General features: G+C 39.3%; 1 protein-coding gene across 2 annotated transcripts in view; it reads right to left on the reverse strand.

Moving 5' to 3' along the window:
• LOC103457475 (pleckstrin homology domain-containing family G member 1) overlaps nucleotides 1–21,506 on the reverse strand; it is a 43,080-nt gene that overhangs the window by 2,660 nt on the left and 18,914 nt on the right. For both annotated transcript variants that reach the window (XM_008397624.2, XM_017302328.1), the window contains exons 3-16: nucleotides 16,878–16,978; nucleotides 14,682–14,751; nucleotides 9,203–9,249; nucleotides 6,746–6,896; nucleotides 6,268–6,399; nucleotides 4,961–5,143; nucleotides 4,763–4,858; nucleotides 4,317–4,403; nucleotides 3,518–3,551; nucleotides 3,312–3,404; nucleotides 3,164–3,225; nucleotides 2,891–3,082; nucleotides 2,677–2,796; nucleotides 739–2,548 (exon numbers count right to left, since the gene is read on the reverse strand). In XM_008397624.2, coding sequence (XP_008395846.1) covers nucleotides 739–2,548; nucleotides 2,677–2,796; nucleotides 2,891–3,082; nucleotides 3,164–3,225; nucleotides 3,312–3,404; nucleotides 3,518–3,551; nucleotides 4,317–4,403; nucleotides 4,763–4,858; nucleotides 4,961–5,143; nucleotides 6,268–6,399; nucleotides 6,746–6,896; nucleotides 9,203–9,249; nucleotides 14,682–14,751; nucleotides 16,878–16,978 — 3,178 coding nt within the window. The remainder of the gene's footprint in view (nucleotides 1–738; nucleotides 2,549–2,676; nucleotides 2,797–2,890; nucleotides 3,083–3,163; nucleotides 3,226–3,311; nucleotides 3,405–3,517; nucleotides 3,552–4,316; nucleotides 4,404–4,762; nucleotides 4,859–4,960; nucleotides 5,144–6,267; nucleotides 6,400–6,745; nucleotides 6,897–9,202; nucleotides 9,250–14,681; nucleotides 14,752–16,877; nucleotides 16,979–21,506) is intronic.

Below are 21,506 nucleotides of genomic sequence, written 5' to 3' on the forward strand. Positions count from 1 at the left end.
AAGCTATAAAAATCTCCTTCCAACAGCATGTTTTGAAGCAGGATGAAATGATGCACCAAGATATCAATCAACCTTCAGTTTTAGCCGCTCTGAATCAAATATGCAATCTATTTTCAATCAGTGGGTGCTGTGTGCATGAACTCTACCCATTCATGCTAATTAGCTTTAGCAAAGAAGTTGTGGCTGATGGATGAATCATGAAAGTTAGCAATTTTCAGCTTTAGTGTGATGGATAATGCTGTAACAAGCTATTTAAAAGGAAATATGTTCTACCAAATTCATACAGGCTCTTCATTCAGCTTGCTACAGCAAAGAGCTAGCTCATTTCTGCGATCTTGAGCAAATTTCAGGAGGACAGAACAAAATATGGCAAAGTTGCTTTGATTTATTCTTTTTAAGTTGAATATGAAACATTTTGTCATATACGGAAATCTAAAAGATATCCTTAATAACTAGAGAGACTGTTTACAGTTAGTGATGCTAATCACTAACATAAGATGCTAAATACAGTTAAAAATGTCTTTCAAATGGGAAAAGCCCTATTTTGCCATGACAGTAATCTTCTAGTTTATATAATCTTTGACAAACTACTTGATTATTTTTGAATTCTGTTAATCTGCTAAACAAGAGAAATTGTAATAAGAACGCACTAGCAAAACTTGGTGTACATGTTTAGAACGATGCAGATTAAACAGAAAAAGCAGCCATTTTGTAGATAAGATAAATGTTTCTTGTTACCTATAGCTGCACCCCCTTGTTTTTTCTCCTCCAAGATGGCGGCAAGGTCTTTCTGTTTCCTTTCAGCTCTGGCTCGACTGCAGGAATCTCCTGGGTCCATGCTCCTCATTCGCAGCAGCTGGTTGGCTTTCTTGATCTTTTGACTATATTGCCTCGCCATCAAGAACACACGGCTCTTTGTTTTGTCCATGAACTCCAGGGGAAAGTCCACAGACTCAGCCAGCAGGAAAGATGAGTTTGCTAGGGGGGAGTCCAGCCCTGCCAGCTCCCCTGGAAACAAACTTTGGAGGTCCTTCAGGTCGCCCTCTCTTGGAGCAGCGGTCCGTTGCGGCAGCTCCACCAGATCATCATCCTCAAGGCGGAAGCTGCCGCTGCTGAGGCGCGCCAATCTGTTTCGGATGCTCTTCACTGTGCCTGGAGGGGGTTCCGGGGTGGCAGGAAGGGGACGGGATGCAGGGGCAGGACGGTGGATTTCTTCTTCAGTGGTACTTTCATTTTGACAATCAGGAAGGTTGATGACTGGGATGGTGAATGATTGTGTGGAGGTGACAGGTGGGGGTTTGGGTTGGTGTGCTGGTTGGCTAGTGCGTGTAGGGCTGGCAGTTTGAGCAGCAACCACAGGGCAGCTTTTTGTAGGGCTGTTTTTAGCAGACGAGATCTTCTTAGGCGACTCATTGGAATTCACAGGGAATGCAGCAGGAAGTCGTTCAGCTTTCTTGGTGTTCTTCATGTAGTTTTCCAAGTCATTACAAAGCTCATCAACCTCCTCAGACATCCGATCAGCTCTCTTGGAGTCCTGAGGAGAGACTTTAGATGCAGAGGCAGGATAATTTGGCTCCGCAGAGCAGAGGACAAGATTAGATGCGTCAGATTCTTCATTCTTTCTCAAATGGAGGCTGTCCTCAGAAACAAACTCTGCAAGACTTTGAGTCAAGTCTTGCTCTGATGATAAACTGCCCCTTTCTTCTTTTTTCTTACTTCCTTCATTGCTTCCCTTGAGCTCCACTGACGGTGGCTCTCTGAAACAGATGGTGTCATATATATTTTCTTCAACTATCTTAAGATCACAGCTCCCATACGGCTTCATGTCTTGTGTGGAGGACCGGTTGCTTTCTGATGAACTGTCTGGTTCAATGAGAGACTCTCTGACCTTTGCAGCACTTTGCTCTCTCGCCGACTCTTTCTGCATCTGGATTTCATCCGCATCCCTCCTGATGAGACCCATGCTCCTCAAGTCCTCGTAGCTTATGTTGTCATACACGTTTTCAATATCGTCCAATGTCAGCTGCTCGGCTGAGGAAGACCCAGATATGTCATTGCTGGATGATTCGGTGTGAATCACTTCCAAATTGCTGTGACCAGTCTCGTCATTCCCTGGTCGCTCTCGAGCCTCTGTGGCTTTCTCTCCTGCACTGCTTGCCCTTCTCAGGACTCTGCTGTTATCAGCGGGAGGGTCAACTTGAACTGTGGGCACCTGTTCAACGTGCCAGCTGCAAGGCCGGGCTGTTCTGGGTGACGACGGAGCCTCCAGTCTCTCGGAGGGAGATTCTGGATCTGCTGTGCTTGGTTCTGTGGGAACAAACATTTGGTAGATGTCCTCCTCCTCATCGTCTGGCTGCATTGTTCTCTGTCGGGTGGGGAACATGGCCCTGCGAGCCCGGTGATCAGCCCAAATGTTCCTCACCGAATGGTCCGTTTCTGTCACGACTACAGCAGGAATTGGAGAGTCTGGAGGTTCCTCTGTCACACGAGGGGTCCTGAGTAGTGGAGGATGGTGACTTCCGTCCCTTACTAGGGATTCCCTGGCTCGCTAAGTTAAAAAAAGTAAAGCAGAAGTATAAATGTATATGTGCCAAACTTCATCTGTGGACAAAATGACGCCCTAACAAATGGATGCCGATGCCAAGTTAACATTTCAACCTTGATTTATTATCCCACCTGCAGGTCTGAGGCACTCATGTTAAAAGCTTTCCACTGCTCTATGCTGTCAACAGACGCCTGAGGGTTCAGTCTCTTTCTGCTGCTTTTGCCGGGAACTTTCAGTCTCTTTCCACGACCCTAAACAAAGAAACATTGGGGCACAATAGTCATAATGAATAATTCTTGGGACACAAGCGTCTGCTCAATCTGATTTCATCCGACATAAACTCACAAGAATGCTGTCATCCTCATCGTCAGCATCCTGCTGATGCGACTCGTCCCCTTCCTCCCTGTCGCTGTGCTCGTAGTGATCTCCAGGGTCCAGGGACTCTTGTGATTGGTTGATCAAGCTGCGGCTGCGGCCAATGGTGCCCAGAGCCAGCTGGGACACGGGGGACAGCAGGGTAGCACCTAGACTGGTACGCTGGGGAGGAGAAAAAGCAGCAACATGTTTAAATATGGGTAAACAATTAAAACTGGTCTTAATTGTTTGACTGTGTCTCACCTTTTCACCGTCATTGTTGGCAGCATTCTGCTTTGCATTCTTCAGTAATTTGGAGAGGGGCTCTGGGAAGATATATTAACTAACATTTAGAATTACCTCCTAAATATTTCTCGGATAAGTATCTTTATTAAATCTTTTAATTTATCACCTTTTCTCCGTCCTCGACGAGGAGTGGGGCCTTCCTTGGTTTGAAGGGAATCCTTCTTCTCACCATCAGGGCTGTAGTGAAACCCAGGGTGGTCTAAAAAACAACAACAAAGATCACAATTAATATTTAAAAAATATGTCCACAAGTATATAGATAAGTACTACAATACAAAAACTTGACATGAATTCCATGGAGGCAGGACTTACGTTTTGCATCCATCTCCAAAATGGCTTGTTTGGCCTGAAATTTTACAACATGAATATAGAAAAAAGGTTACTTCATTATAAGATTAACAAAAGGGCTTTCTTACACTAGGTGGCGCCACATTACAGTTTTAATTTGCTTTAGCTTCAGTGGTTAAAAAGCAGTCAGTACAGTCAATTGCATAAAATTGTAATACTATTATACATTCCACTTTTCCAATTATTTGTTAAAAATGAAAAAAAAGTTTACCTTAAGCTTCCTAGTTATGAATTATGTAGTGTTATATTACATAAAATACATTGAGATTTGAAGATGTAATTTGATAAATGTGAAAATGTTCAAGGGGAATGACATTTTTGTAAAGGATTGCAAATTAACTGTGATAAAGTGCGATATCCAACTTTCTGCCTCTTACTACAACATAATTTCCGTATTTTATTAAGTATAATTGGATACACCGAGTAAGATCTAGATAAATAAGTTCACAGCAATATCAGTCATGCACAGAACAGTATTTTTTTTGTTATCTTTAAATACTTTTCTAATTGTACTTTGTTATTGTTTTTACTAGACATAAGTAGCATTGTACAACAGTAATGCTCAGTGATTGTAATCAAAGGACATAAATGCCCAATTTTTTTATAGGCAGAGTATCAGCAAGACAAAGAGGCAATAAATCAAGCAACAGAAAGCAAAGATAAGAGCACAAGAAAATGTAAAGTAATATATGGACAGGATAAAGGGGACATATTGGAGACATTTCCAACAAATCCTACTCAGTCTGCAGTGAGCTCCTCTCACCTTGGCTGGAATTTTCGCTGGATGGTTTTCAAGTATGAGCCTTTTAAGGTGCAAGATCCACATACGCTTGTCTTGCTGGGATTTGGCCTGAGGTTAGAGCACAAAAACATGGGTAAGATTATGTCATACATGGACTTCAAATGGGGCAACACGATTCCTTTAAAATACGACTCCTGCACATTAGATGTTTCTCCCCACACCCCCCCAATGAATGCCCAAAAGAGAGCGGTTAGGTAACAAATATCACAGCTTTTAGCCATCAGACACTCAACATGTCTGAGCAGCTCATTTTAATGAGTTTTAATGTGCAACAAAACGATAACAAAGCTGTAAACTATCCTCACTCTTTCTGGCTCTTGCACAATGTTGCCAGTAGCTGCAAAGTGTTTCCTAACATGTAATTACAATCAAAGCAACATTTGCATCTGGACACCGTGTTGCTGTACCTGAACTGTGTGCTGTAGTTTGGGATTCTTGTAGTGAAACACACTGAAACTCAATGGTTCTTTAGGAATGACCTCCACCAGCATAAGGTTACAGCACTGGAGGAGACGAGCAGAAAGCTGTATTAGAACTGCTGCTACAGAGCAGAAAACGTCTGGTACTTGGAGTATCTGGGGGGCACTTCAAGTTACAACACTGACCAGAATGTGAGCCTTATATGTATAGATTTCTTCTCGCTTCTTGGTGATCAGCAGCAGTTTGTCAAACAGGAAGAGGGTTCTTTCATTCTTGGCTCTCTGCAGGCGAAATGTTCCTTCGAGAACCAACTCCCCGTATCCAATCAGGTCCGGGCCCTTCCAGTTGGTCAGGAGGCTTTGGATTTCCTGCAGTGAGGACACAGAGAGGAGTTAGACGATCATGTTTATTTTGACACAAAACAGGAAAAGCAATTATGTAATTGCAATGAGAATAGAACATTTCTGGACTGTCCCAGAAAAATAATCACACAATGGAAGAACAACAATCGAGGGTGAGACTTCTTCATGATACAAGAAAAACCTTAACTGAAGTTTTTTTTTTTTTATCTAAAATGAGTAATTACATTTTCCATCTAACTTAAATGTAAAGGTTGATGTTTGTTTGCTAAATGTTTCAACTTGGATTTTCTGTAATTTCAGTCTAAGTCATTTGATGCATTCTACTTTTGTTGCCCATTTATTAATGTGCTGAAAATGAGCACTTATGGCTACATTAAGCACGTTTACATAATGGACAAAAGGTGGAGAAAATAGATTATAAATGCCATTAAAGCACAGAAGTTAACATAACATAAAAAATTTGAGTGGTAAAAAATATATAATGGGAACATAAAAAGGGGAGATACACAAGTTTTCTTTGAATAGCTCTGATTGGTAATCAGCATATCAAAAACCAAAAATCTTAATTCTTCACTATTTAATAGGTGGATAAAAAATTTAACAACACTTTTGGTCTATGCACTTCTGTAAGCTTAAGGCAAAAGACTCCTAGAGTTAGGAAAAAGATGCTTTGATGCATAAATTCTAATTTTCTTTAAAATTCCTTCGTTGGATTCATATCTCCTACCTCCATCTGTTTTACAAGTAACTGTCCTTAAAATGATTCAAATCAGTCAAAACTTGAATTAAAACGTCAAACCTAAAAAAAAACAACTTAAAATTAGTTTCAACCAGTGAAAGCCTGACTGATGCATCTCTATATAAAGCCCAACAAAAGCTGAAAATACATCTTGTGTGTCGATAATGTTTTTACACATTCCTGCATTCCTGCAGACCATCCCGTCTCCCGGCAGATAAAAGAAACAAGCTTTGCCTTTTATGCCTTCCTTATGCAAGGCCATCATTAGGAGGGCGTCTTGCGTAAGATATTAGGAATATCGGGGCTTTGGTGGTGAGTTCACATGACTGCTCAGCAGGATAGGAAAAGAACGGTCCTTTTTAAGCTAAAGAGTGGTCCGGAAAGCTTTTACCTGCAGCCTGACAGCGTGTTCGTGTTTCCTCTTCATGTCGTTGATGTGCCAGGCCACTCTCTGCATGGTGTCGATGGCTTCCTGCACCACCTCGTAGGTCTCCGTGTCCTTTTCCATATGGTTGGCTATCTCCTGTACCATCACATAGAAATGAGCTTCAAGTTAGCGAATGCACACACACATACACGCACACACACGCACACAGGAATGCTCACTAATTTAGTGTATATAAGAAAGGAAATACAACATGGGCATTCACAAGAACAGTCATACTGAGCGCCATATGTTGGAACATTTGGCTTCTCCAACAGTGTCATGCTTGAAGCCAAGTAAGCTTGACATTTGCAATGATATGGATAAAAAAATATTAGTTTGTGCTTGCAAGTTTGTTCCTGCTCTGACAAAGGTAATTTTTTTTTTGCACGCCATTGTGTGTGTATGTGTGTTTTTGAAACCGACAACTGGCAGACAGACTTACGTGCAGCAAGAGGTGGTACTTAAGGATCCGCTGCACTGGCTTGAGCAGGTAGGAGCCCAGGGGCAGGGAGTGCCGCAGAGATTCCTGGCGCTCGCGGAAGAACTTGGCCAACGCCTTGTTCCTCATGCACTCGGTTAGCACAGCCACTGACCTGTGGAGACAAATCTCAGTGAATAAGATGTCAGAGTTGAAGAAGCCGACGGCAAACTGGGCGAAGGAAACTGTGACATATTCTCTGAGTGACAATTCAGAAAATGACAACATCTGATGACTGAAAACAATTTCCTAAAAAGCACAATACAAGCAAGATGAACTTAAGAAAATTTGACAAAAACCACAAGAATTAAGATTTTAAACAATGGGTTAAGCATTTACAATTGATATCATTTAATGATACGCATGGATCCCTAAAGCAACAAAATGATTACTTAAATTATTCACATATTTCTATGTTACGACTGCAAAACAATTTTGTGGTCGTAACAATGAAGTGGCACATTATTGTAAAGTTGGAGAAAAGTGTTATTGTTTTCTAAAAAAAAAAAATGTATTTCAGAAAGCATCTTCTGATTTCATTTAACTGGATCAGTGTAATGAGCAGAAATACATACAAGACTTTATAGATGATTAATAGTAAAGAAAATATGAAAATCATTCACCATTGTTATTTCCACTTCATAATTACGTGCTACTTTGTGATGGTTTAGAATATAAATCCCAGTAAATCCATTGAGGTTGGTGGTTTTAATGCGAGAAAGTGGTTAAAAGTTCAAGTAGTGAACGTTTGCAAAGCACACAGTTTTAACCTGTCTTGTTTCATAGTACATTCAATCATACAATATATTTACTTCTTTACTTCTCCACTGACTGCATATACACTTATTGATCTTGATGCCATACGTCAGTGTGGGATGTCAGTTTAACTACGTGACACATGTCGAATGCTTTTAGACTTTGCTAATCTAAACCAAGTTTTGCAACTCATTCCCCTGAAACAGCAGCCCTTTACAACCTTGTAAGAAGCAAATTTACTGCCTGGCATAGCTTCGTTGCTGTGCAACCTACAGAAGAATAAAAAGCTTCTTCGGCACAGTGGAACAAGACAGAGAAAGACAGTTGTGAACTTGTCTTTTTTTTTCCTTTTTCGTCTCGTGTATGTGTGTGTGTGTGTGTGTGTATGTGCATGTCTGCATGTCTAATTCCATTCCAGTGCGGCTCCAACACAGGCCTCACATTGTTCTGGAGGAAACCCGACCTTAGAGATCCCGATGGCCGTGATGCATCCACAGCCTTAGTGAGCGTGCGTTTATGTGCAAAGCGTCTCCTTGTGTGTGACCTCCGCTGGGGTCGCAAGCTGTGGTGTGGATGTGGGAGAAGGCCGACCATAAACAGCTGATGACAGCATACAAATCAGCATTTAATTAGTAACTTGCAGGCATTGTCCTCTCTTGTGCTTTTCTTGGTAAGAAGATTTGCAGCCTGAGGAGAAGGTGTGTCGGACGGAGCAGTTTGTCAGAGCACAAAGAATAAACTTACGTTTCAGGCCGATTTTATCACTCACAACGTTCGCACTGACACAAAAATACCCCAGATTATTCCCCCCGGGTGTCCCAAGGCACCGTGGTGCTCGCACAAAGTGGAATAAAACATTAACGCCATTAGGTACGATAAGGTGACAACTTTAATACCCCATCTGTCAGCATGTGATCTGTCACAATAAGAGAATGGAGGGAGAAAAAAAATAGAGAAAGGAGCAGGAAGGAAGGTGGAGAAACCCCGAGGCACATCTGATGGCAGACACTTTGACTCCTGCCGTAGGAGGCCTGCTGAAGAGTGTGTCAGCTTGTCACAGATGGGCAAAATGTACTTTACTGAATGGCGCTCACAATAAAGCATGTGTAGATGATGAGGGTGGGACAACATCCATACACAAATCTCCAGAACAGCATAGATGACAACACTTCCAGGAGGGGAGCTGAAGTTCATAGAAAATTGCTTTACAAATGCAAAGAAATGTAAAAATCCCTTTTGGATGCATACAGGAGTCCCTTTAAATGGGTTAGGGTACAACTTTCAAAGATTACCGGTCTTTGAACACTTACTGTATAATGCTCACAACGACAACAAAGAAACTCAACTACTTCTATTTGCTTAATCATTTTCATGAGAGGAAAAATAAAATATCCTAAACTTTTTTAAGCAATTCCGAACGGTAGTTACAAATGGCTACTTTTCCAACTTTCTGCAGCAGCTAGCTGTGCTGCATCCCAAACAGCATGCTTTTACCCAAGCAGCAGAAACATGAGATGATGTAGCTCCAGCTAAGATTTTAGCGTTTTATTTTTTCCTGAGTATGCAATACTGATACCATTTCTGTTAGCATCTCTACTTCTTTCTGTACCTGCAGCCGTGAAAGCACTAACGGACATGAACACTCAGAGAAAAGTAACTTCTTACCGTGGATAGTTAGTGCAGTACTGGGTATAAATGTGGAACTCTTCACTCTGTAAAAGAAAACATAACAGGAAGAGATGAAGTTTAGGAAATCTGCAGCAAACAGCATATAATCACAAAATATCCATAGGAAATGTGTTGGTTCAGAACAGAGTTTGTATCATTTGAGCTGGAGATGAGGAGAGTCAGCTCATCAGTAAACTAAACCTTGGACAAAGGGGAGTCTTGATCTAATTTAGTCTCTGGACAAATCAAAGTCTTGACCAAAATAAGTTGCCATATTGAACACAATACCAACTAACATCCTGAAACACTTGGGACACTTGACTCCATGCTATGCTGTTGACCAGACTTAGTTGAAAGACTAATAGTAACCTTAGATATGAAATCCTATTTGGGTAAACAATTCTGAAAACTCGGCTTTTCCTTTTTATTAGAGCAAACATCTTAATGCATCATTTGAGTTACAAATACTCAGTAAAGTCAAGAATCCTTAGGTAATAAATGCATGCCATCTGGAAATAATGGAGGTCACCGAAAGCATAACGTTCTTCCTCTGAGAAATTCCACAAGCATGTAGTTGATCAATCTTCATCTAGTAGTTCCTTCCATATTAAATGTTCTCTTCAAAAAACAAAATGTTTCTCTCTTACAAAACAAGATTGATTGAACAGTCTTTATTTCTCAAAAAAACATGTTTGTATTTGCAGAATGCTTTCCACTCCTGTAACCTGAAGATGCTTTATTTTTGTGTACAGGAAACTCAAAAATGGCTTCAGTTCACTAAATGCCTTCTGAACTGATATTTTACCATTTTTCATATGTTATTTATTTAAAAATGGACTAAACTGTGCAGCCTCTCCAAATACCATTGTGCACGGATTTTATGATGACAATAAAAACCATTTTATTCCATCTTATCTAGCTGGATAGGTCCTTCGCCATAGTCTTGTTTGACTTTGCTGCTGCCATCACAGCCTCCAGCACATTTCACTATATTTTATGATTCAGATCAGAAATGTCGTCGAGTCCCTTCTATGCTTATTTTCTCATAGTTAAATTTCACATTCACAATCCTAATGTTTCCCCAACGATTTAGACCGTCCACTAAAGCAACTTCTAAATGTGGACACTCCAGATGTTTTTGTTTATCTTCTTTTACAACTTAAGGTGAACTTAAGGCTGATGTATTTTTATTGGTGAAAGTTACAGCTTTAAAATATAAGATGAAATGCTCACAATGATCTCATTTTCTTATGACTGACTGCAGTGACGATGTCTGCGAGTTTTAAGCCTGCAACAACAAACTGTTGAAACGGCAGGGTGAACATAAGGTCTGCATTACTCGGTTTGTGTTGTTGCCTACTATGCGATATTTAATAGGAAACTGATTTAAGGAAATCGAACACCAGCAATGTTTCTCTGGCAGCATTTAATAGTAATTTAAACCTGTGGTTAGGAGAGAATAAATTACTAACGCATTTTCATACCAAAGACTCAGGTGGGCATAACAACAAACTTCTGAAATATAAAAAAAAAGTGCATCTAGAATAAACACAAGTTAATGGGTTTGCTTAGTTTACCATCTTTATTTAAGAACCGTTTAATTTAATCTGTGCTTGGTAGTATTGATTTTTTTCTAGTTGTGTGGTCTGCAATTTTGCTGCCAGGTTTCCCTGAAAATCTCTAAAGTTGGTTTAAAACTAGAGATCAGAAATTGGCCACAAGATTCCAATCAGTGTGTCAATTCTTTTAATTGTGTTAAAATGCTTGTCATTTTAAACACTTCCCTATATTATATTAAAAAAATATAATCAGCAACAATCCAAGCTATTTAGCTTTTGAACAACTCGTATCTATATAATTTTGCTCCGTTTATCACCAGTTTTACCTTATCTGCAGTTAATTTCAGCTTTGATGACTTGCTCTTTATTTCATGTTTACTGCCCTGCACAGTCAGAGCCCACATACAAGGCCTCCACTCTCCTCTGCTCACTCATCCCAACTGAAACTCGTGCTTGTAGCTTATGATTAGCAGAGCTTCCAGCCTTTAATTCGCAGTTTATCCCAACAGCTCTAAGCGGGCGGATTAAATTGCCCCTCATTCCTCATCGCCGCCCCTTTAACTGATACATTTTCCCACCTTGCATACCTCTCTGAACATCAAAAGACATCAAAAGGGGCAGCGTGACTTTATCAAAGCTGGAAATAAGGTCTCCCCTTCACATCAGTCAAGATTTCACTTTGTTTCTGTTTATGCAACATCTTTTCCTGAAAGGTCATTTATGGACATTTTTAATTCTGTCTGTCCATGTTGTCCTTTTAAGTTTTGAGATGAACTCTTTTCTCTTGTGAAACTAGGACTCCATGTTAACTCTGTTAGTTTTCCTGTGTGTGTGAGATGAGCAGAATGTAAGATTTCAGGAATAAACACAAACAGAGGGCAGATGACAGAAGCCTGTTCTATCCTTTGTACACATGCAAACATATAAAGCAAACAGACAGTTATGAGCATCTAATCCATAGTAAATTAACATTCTGCAGACATCACATTTATGCAAAAAACTTGAGCTTTATCTCCAATTTAATCTGATATATAAAGCAAAGTATATAAACAATGTATTCCACCAAAATATACCAACATAGGAACTCAAACTCTTCTGAATTATTAGCCTGAGGTACTTCGTGGGAACCGTCCTAAATTGAAAAGCAAAGCTCCTTCTTCCTCCTCCTCATTGTCTGCAGCATGCTGCCGCCACAGACTGGTCCTAAACACAACCAGATGTGCCACCTTCGATTTCTGATGACAAACACTCCCCAAATGCACACTCTTAATATCCCTCTGCAGCTAAAAAACACAAGACCGCAAAGTACATAAGTGGCCCTATGGAAGCAAATTTTGCAACGTTTGCAGACACTGAAATGCAAAACCATACACATCTACAGAAACTCTTTGAATCTAACCAGTTCACCAGCAGACCTTGGAATAACTCACATCTGTAATACACTTCCCTTTTTTAGAAATATATACAAGCCATGGTAAATCATATAATCACCACATGCTGATTCTTCATGCTAGAGTTCTGAACACTTGTGTGCAGCTGGTACCCATGCGGAAAAGGAGACATCTTCCTCTGCAGTATAAAGAGACAAATTATATGGAAGGAGTTTGACTTGTTGGAGCTGAAGCCAGTAATCACTACAGAGGGAAACAAAAAAAGATTCATGCTGCTTCACAGCCCACTCATCACTTTAATAACAAAGTAATAAAGCCAAAGGTTTCGCTGCAGCAATGATTTCCCAAGAACAGACCGATCAAAGTGAGTCAGCAAGTAGGCATTGAACATTGTAAATCAAAAAAAAAAAAAGTTTTAGCTCCTTGTGTAATTGTTCTCTTTGTGCTTCAATCAGTATGTAGCAGCCCAGACAACACTTTGAAAGGCTTACTCATGGCAAAAAAGGTAAAACAGAAGAGAACATGAGGATAAAACGCCAATTATCTGAGACAGATTTACAATGGTATGCATATCTTCTTCAAAAACTGTGCTGGATTGTGATTCTTAGTTGTTAAAACTTGAAGATAAATATGCTTATGAGTGGTTTTCTGCGTCTTAGCAACCCTCATTAAGTAAAAAAAAAAAAAAAAGCAAGCTCCGTTACAAGACATCAGTCTGGAAAAATATGGAGTCACACATGCATAGAAAACAACAGCTCTAAATACCACGCAAAGTGGGAGACGGTCAGTGGTGACTAAATACTTTCAGAAGCCGAGACTCATTTCTCCAGACCATAATGACAAATCCATGCAAGCAGAGTTAATCATTAGAAGACTAATATAGTTTGGTGTTTGAGAATGTACGTTGTAGCATAATGGTTTCGGCATAATTTACATACTTTAACAGGACATTTCCAATTTAAATCCAAAAGTTTTTTGTGGCTTTGAAGAAACGCCAACTTTAAATACAACCTGCAAAAAACATCCCAGGAAACGATAGATGGATGGATAAAGACAAGATAGAATGATGCACTAATAAATGTATACATTTATGCTCTGTCCTGTTGCTTAAAAGTTCTGAATTATTTTACCATTCTCTATTTTGATTCTTCCCACTTATCAAAATCAAATCAAATCAAATTTTATTTGTATAGCACATTTCAGCAGCAAGGCATTTCAAAGTGCTTTACATAATTAAAATAAAGACAGAAATCCAGATTTGGAAAATACATCAAACAAATTCCAAACTTTTCCTGACTGTGCCAAAGCGCTAAACCATAAACTGCCTCTTCATCATACAATGAAAACAGAATTGGTATGAACCAAACCTTCAATAAAGCTTCATTTGCAGAGAACCTGACAAATAAATAGATGTTAAGCCCCAGTAAAAGAGAAAAAATAAAATATTTGAAAGTCGTGAGGCGAGGAGCTGGTTTTATGCCATCTAAATGTGGTGCAGACATTTCAAATGTTTTGTAATATTGTACTACTGCAAAATGGTGGAGGTATTCTTCCAACTCACCATGATTCAACCTCACTCCGAAATTAAGCAACTTTTAACACCACAAAGATATTTCATTGCCTTAATGATCCACATTGCAGCAATTACAACAAAGAAAAAAAAAAACAGTCAACATCATATGACTCATATTAGGTCCAGTAAGTAGTGCACTTATCTGGAACCAAAAGATTAGCATTTTTTTTTCTCTGACAAAAATTTTGTTTTGAGAGTTCCTACAGCATTAATCAGAAAGATACAGGATGTTTGTTTATGGATTTCAACTAATTACCCAAAAAGTGGTGTGGGCTGCAATAATAAAAAAAAAAACCAAAAAAACAAGTGTTTCAACAACAGCTGCTGTATTTTGACAGTAAGTGATGCTGAATGGGTGTTTCTCGTTTTTGTATCTGGTCAGACAGTGGCTGTGTGGTTGTGGGAGTAATTGCAGTATGGCAGGGAGGGAATGTAATATGTTTAGTAGGAAGTGCTGGAATGCAATACATTATCACGGGACATGATCGTGCAATCACTTCTGTGGGACCCAAGTAAATGAAGAGTGGGTGTAGAAGAACAGCTGAACCACATGAACAGAGGAATTCTTGAAGTAGAGTTGCTTACAGAAGCATTGCTATTATTCCTATTGTTGAAAAACGATGACTGCATTTTAAATAATGGCTATAAATTCCTGTAAAGCTGTCAATGCCTTCCTGACCACCCCTGCTGCATCTGAAACATAGTATTACCTATGAACACCTCGCCTCTTAATGTTTGTAATTTTCTGTGATTTGTATTTCTTAGAGAAGAAACGTTGGCATAAAACTAAGGTTGCATGGCAAAAGTTGCCAATCAGACTGCAGAAGGCAGTTGCACAGTCACAACTAACTCCTTGAATAAGTGAAAGTCATTAGCCTTCTCAACTGAAAACTGAGCTGTGAACAAAGGTAAAAGAGAGAGAAGGGGAATAAAAGACGCAGGATCATATTTACCTTGGATACGAAGCACTCTGCAATGGCCACAGGGTCTGCATTGCACTTCTCCAGCTCATGAAGAAGATCCCTAAAACAGACAACAGATGTCAGAAGCAAGGTAGGAACTGTGCATGCTGTCATTTTCCTGATTCTATAAACTTTAAACTCCAAAGCAATTCCTCTCAATTTCAGGAGTAGGAGGTAGGCCATATGGCGACTAGCACTGAGCAAATAAAGAACTTCCATGTATTCACACAACCAGCTCCCGTGTGACAAGTTATATGGGTGTATTACTGCACGCTGAGGAAAACGGACTGCTGCTGAGGTTATTGTTCTGTGGCGAAAGCATGAGGTCATCATGACCGCTTGAAACTGCTTTAATTCCTCCTTTTACGGGCCAGCTCGTCTGTGTGCAACTGCCGAGAAATGAATAGGTGGGAGAAAACGGCCGTGTCTCCAGACCACCGTGGGCGATGCTCCACTCACCACATCTTCTGGATTTAGAACTCACAAGCACACAAAAAATATTGTAAACACACCTGACTGCTGATCGAAAGCTATACTTGGACATCATTGAGCACCTCAACCAAGATTCTCTGGTAGCTGGACGTCGTTTGTGGAGCCAGAAAGAGAACAGAGACTCTGGGTGTGTCTTTAAGCAGCTAAAGTTGTTTCCAAACAATATTCCTGTCAGTCTAAATTAGCTCTCTGAATACTTATAAAAATGGTTGTTTTCACACCATAAAGCTACTTCAAACACTGTCAAAATAATGTTACTTGCAGTTAGTTTTGACTGATTTAACATTTATGGTGCACATTTTATAGTGAGGCACTTAAAATAGTTCCTCACACTGTGAGCCCAGTAAATGTAAGGGATTGAGGTCTGAAGCCACATTTTGACTAATTTGGCAGCATGCTTAAGTTTATTGTCCATCTGGAAAATATATTTGTGTCCAAGCTTCATCTACCCAGTTGATGTCCTGAGATATTATTGAAGTATCTCCACATAATGGACTTTTCTCATAGTGCCATTTATTTTCTGAGTGTAGCAGTTCCTTCATCCACAAGATAATGTTCCCATACACATGTGTTTCATAGTGAAGATAGTTTTTCAGGCTCGCTTTTCATGTTGCTTTTCAATTAAATACCTCTTCATCATCGAGTGTTTTTAGCCCATGTTAATATTGGACTCAGTCTAAATAATGACAAGTTTCAGCCAACATTTTGCTTTTGTTCTGGGATTTCTATGTACATTTTGTATAAAAATAATCTCTGAAACAAAGATGCCACCTCCTCTTTAAACAGTATGGCAGATGTCTCCATTGCTCTCCTACATGTGTATAATTATTTGAACAGATGAACATGGCACATACAGGCATCTAGAAATTATTCCCGAAGGAGGATTCAGACTTGGAAAGGTTCAAAATTCACTTCCTGTTGCTTTGGCTGGCATGCTTTTGTTTTCCAAAGATTTCATGTAAGGAAGCAGAGGGTTGGAGGTGTTGTCCTTAAATGCATCCACAGATCTGTCTCCAATTAATTAAAATATCGTGAATTACAAAGCCATGACTTAATCATCTGGGCTTTTCCAAATTGTTTAAAGTCATTAACAATTGGACTTTGAAAAAAAGCAACAAAAAATATAATTATCTCTTAATATTTTGACAGTCAGCAAAGAAAAATACATTTGGTAATCTTAAATGACCTAAATCATAAAAGGCCAATCTGTTTGTTAAGTAGACACCACATCAATATGACTTAGTAGTAATGAAAAGCCCTTCACAGCAATCAGAAATAAAATGTCCGAAATAAAACCTAATGTGGCGCTTGAAAGCTTAAAAAAAAAAAAAAAAACTTTCTGAAAGTCTTAAGAAAATTTGATGAATAACCTTTCATAATGCTTCATGAAGGCTTCTCTTTTTTATGATGATATTTCAGACCATTAGTTGTTTTTTGTCAGGTTTTCTTTATAAAGATAATCTAATTATTAACATTTTTTATTGAGATCCTCACTGCACACTGATATGGGTCCACTCTGGAGAGTTATCAGAAAACAGCCAAGGATGATTTTCTTCCAAGATATCAGAATTTAAAAATGGTGCAGACTTTGTCAACTAGGCTCCCAGGGATATCAATCAGTCTCCGCTGTTACAATTTAATGTCTGACTTATTTCTTGAGGTTGAATCCATTGGGTTCCTGTGTGTGTTCAGTACCTGTTAAAGTGGTAGATGTCTCGGATGTTACCGAACAGCGAACTTTTATCCTCCGAGCTCAGGGCCAGTCGAGACTGGTTACTGATGCACTCCAAGTAGTCCTGTAGAGACAAAGGCAGAGCAGTCAGGAGAGGGACTTTAAACGCTAAAGTTCACATCTTGATTCACTTAAACTTCACTGACTTTGTTTCAGGTTTTCAGCCTTCCCTTCCCCCTACATCAATCAAAGATTAAAGAGTCACATAAAAATATTTTAAAATCTAAAGTTCTCTTAAAAATGTGAACTTTTGAACGTCATGGTTGTTCCACCAATAACTGCATGTATTAAAGTTAATAAGTCCCCAGTCTGGTGTGAATCTCTTCATTTTTCCACTCGCTTTCTTCATCTAAAAGCTCCCAACCATTTGAGATAGAGATTTGTCTATTCTCATATATAATTGTGCAGAAACATTTTAACCCTCTATGGCATGACTTTTTATTTTTTGGGGGAAAAAATATTTTCCTGCATTCTTTGGGAGCTTTGTGGCCCTTAATCCAAAACAACCCTCAGAAAGCTTTCAGAATAGTGTTTTGGCTTCTTTTAAAGTTAAAAGCCTGCTCAATTTCTGTTTTCTGTAAACAGTTTGATGAATAGATGGTGCAGGCTATTATGTTGATACAAATTAGTTAAAGACAGGTTTAACAAGATTTCATTAAAAACAGGTACATGTCAGCTTGGGAAGATTTCACTCAGCACATCTTATCACTGCCTCAATCGCATCCGTTACTGATGGGTGCTGATATGCGTGTGGATGGTGTTTAAACAAAAGCCTTCAGCTTCTCTCTGCCCTAAAAGCGGAAAGTGAGACGTGGAGAAACTAGGGCAGGTGGAAAGGTTTCCATGCAAGTTGCATTTGGACTTTCTACACGAGAAACTCTTGTTGCACAGCATTGACTGAATGTACATGTTAAGTCACTTTGCATTAAGGTGGCAGTCAAAGAGAGAAGACACAAATAAGCTCATTAGAAAACATACAAGTGTTGATCACTAATGTAAAAACTTTATGTAGTGATATCAGATAGGACAGATGTATCCAGAGTAAACATCCTTTATGAAGTGTCTCTGACATGTCGCTCTCAGTCGGAGCTCTGGTGGTATCTGTTCCTGCAGGTCTGACTTCATCCCAAAAACAAGCGTTGGCAACCACTCCCCACCAGTTACCGGTCAAACACCTACGCACACTTTGGTAATACAAACGATGCGCTGGATGAACATGAGATACAAACTCAACACCATTTCTGTAACCAGACCCTGCAAAGATGTTACAACACTGAGAAAATAAGAAAAACAAGACTGTCCTGAACTTGCAGAAACACCCAGTAATCATTTCATCACATAAAGCTGCTTTTATAAGACACAAAGAAGAGGGAAGGTTTAGGGAGTTTCCCTATTCATTTTCTTCAATTTGTTGACTGTTTTTTTTTTTTCCTATTCTGATGGTTAACTCAAGTTCCTGTTGTTGTTTTGCTTGTTCTTTAGTAATAAGAACAGCTGAGCCATGGACATCAGTCCTTTCATCTGCTTTTGTTGAGGTCAATGGATGAAAAGCTATCTTGAATCAGTGTGTAGATCTTAAATGGGCTTCACAACTTTTTATTAGGTTGACAGTCTCCATTTTATTTAACATTGATACACAGAAGATTTCATGCTTCACCACTGCAGACAATGATTAATTAATTAAGTGTGACTTTGATTTGCCTTGGAAATCTGAGATAACTAATGTGGTCTAGTTCCAACTTGGGATAGACAAATTAGCTTAACAAAATCTATGTTTATTGTTTTTAGCCTGTTAATTAGATTATTAAATTATCAGATTGGGACAATGTGCTAACCCAGGGTTATTCGTGCAACTTCTTTGAAGAAATACTTCTTTAAAAATGTGGACACCGACATTAGCACTGGGGACGTTTGTGCTTGCTACAACACGTTTTGCACCAAGATGTTATTTTAGGTTTGAGTAGATTCAGTGGCAGGCTAACTCCTTTTTGAACAACTTGCACACAACAATGGTCTTTTCCAACATCCCATCAGATTGTTCTTTGAAGCAAATCTTAACGCCCGGATGGGCAAAGTCGTCATTGATCCCCGTAGAAGTGTTTGCATGTCAGATTTACGGGTGTATCAGAAACATGCATACAGAAGATTCTGGTTTGAAACTTTTGTGGAAAAAAAAGAGAGAAGCAATATACTGCATAAAAAATTTTTAGTACATTAAAATCTATGTAATTAACTAATCAAAAATAGTCCCAACCCTAATTCAAACATAAAAAAAATTTCATATAGATTGTGTCCATTGGGGTTAATACCATACAAACTATTAAAAGAGTAAGACATTTTATTGCTGCAGCTCTGACTACATGTGGGAGCCATATTGGATATTGAGCTTAGGATGGTTGGAGGGACATCCAATTTTCAGAGTTATATTACAACTTTGGCAGTCAATCTTTTATTTTATGACCTTTAATCTACAAGAGAAAAAAAGTTGACATATAAGTTGAACTAAAAGGCATAATAAATCGCTGATCATGGCTTAAGAAAGGAAAAAGTTTGGTGGGAAAGCACAATCAATAACCTCTAATTGATTAATTAATTGATAGCTCCAAACCTTTGAACAACTTACCAGCTCAACATACCGTCTTAAAGGTTCCAGAGCATCACAAGTTAAAGTCAGCTTGATCAGCATTAATTAGGAGAATCAATCAATAGTTGGATAGTGGGATGGAGACTCATCAAGTCTGTCCATCCTGACAAAATTGACACTGTCAGGATCAAAGGGTTTGAGGCATAGACTGGGATTTTGGAAATCCACTATGGACAGGCTGGTGGTTATGCTGAGGGCTGTGTCAGCAGGTCATGTTTAGGATTTGTTGACTTTCAGCAGTAATATGTAAGGTGATGCTTTATTAGCCACAGGGTTAGGGATCTGACCCGGCGTGACCTGCTCATATCAACATGCTCCGCCTCAGTGAGCTCAACAAAGGTTAGCGTTCAGACCAACACATGCACACACCTGAAGGTTGACTCCCTTCTCTGAGCATCAGACATAAGTACAAAGCTGATTCTTTCATGTGTTAACCGTTAACCTCGAGCAAGTCTATCCCCAAACATAACCCTAACACTGCGCCACAGTAGGAAGTGATTACTCCACACAATGCAGAGTGCAAACATCTCAAACTTCACACTCGAGTATTTTCATAGGCCAGGAAATGTCTGCAGACTATTTCCAAAGTGATGGACAACTTTGAATGCCCCAGTTCAAAAAGTAGGAAGGGGAAAACAAGATCCAAACAATTTCTAAAACTTTAAACTTAGCCGACTGGTGATGGATTGGTCTGGTTGCACATAATAGTGGAGGGAAGAAATTACTGGTCACACAGAAGTGAAAAGACACCAAATACACAGCATAGTTGGTTAAAAAAAACCCACAACTTCACAAAAGATGAAAAAATGCACACACAGAAATATTTAAAATCATTAGGCACATCACTAAGAAGAAAAAAAAGGAAAAACGGGCAAGAATAACTTGCAACGGCAGTGCTGCTGACAGATGATACACAGGTGAACGCAGGGGAGCCTGGGTAAATATTTGTGCTGAGGCTGTCACACCCTCTTCCTTTGCAGGAAGCATTTTGGGCAGAGGGATTTACTGCAACACAGACTGCAGGACAACTCACACTGGGCAGTTTGCTGTGTGTGTCTTTGTTTTTCTTTTTTGCTACAAGAAAGAAGAAACCTCAGATGCAGAATTTGCTGCTCTGCCATTGGTCTGTGAATTGAAAGTAAGTTATTTTGTCACAAGTCGGCACTTGGAATGAAAATAAGTAGAAGAAAAACAATAGATGGTTTTAGAAAAACTTTAAAAAAGTCTAAAAAGTGTGGTGTGTATAGACTTCATCTCACACAGCAAAGTAAGATCCAATAGAACCAGCTATCGAATTGGAGAGTCTGCCTGTGTGTAATTTAATCCAGTAAAAGACAGCTGTTAAGTGTTTGAGAACATTAGTAAACAAATGCATCCTGAAGACCAAAGAATGCAACTCAATCACTTGACATGACAATCATCAGTCATGTGCTTCACAAATCTGGACTTTATGGAAGATGGGCAAGGAGAACACTGACAATAAAGCTATGAGAACAACTAAAGATTTTGTCATTTTGGACCAATCAGTAGAAATAACCACACAATGCTTAAGCAGAAAAGCAGTGCATGTGTTTGAAGTCCACAACAAAGAAACTGAACAAAATTCAGAAAGCAATGGGAGGTAATGGGAAAGAGTGCTAGCTTTGATGCACCCAGTCCTCAACAAAGCCAGTTGAACTCAGTCTTGAGGCGATGTGTATTCTTGCAGTTCAAAGCCAACAACACTAAATGAATCCATTTGCTTGAGTGTGTATGCATACAACGGATGTGTGCCAATGAATGCAGGACAAAGGTACAGGGTGTCATATGACTGGACCCATCCCCACCCACACAGGTGACCATACAAATTTCCTGCAGGCAACAAGCTGAGCTCAAGTGTGTTAAAAAAACCCATAAAATCGAAATAATGGGTTAAACTTCAACACACTGCTCGACACACACAAAAAAT

The sequence above is a fragment of the Poecilia reticulata genome, linkage group LG21 (genome assembly GCF_000633615.1).
Source record: "Poecilia reticulata strain Guanapo linkage group LG21, Guppy_female_1.0+MT, whole genome shotgun sequence".
Lineage (NCBI taxonomy): Eukaryota > Metazoa > Chordata > Actinopteri > Cyprinodontiformes > Poeciliidae > Poecilia > Poecilia reticulata.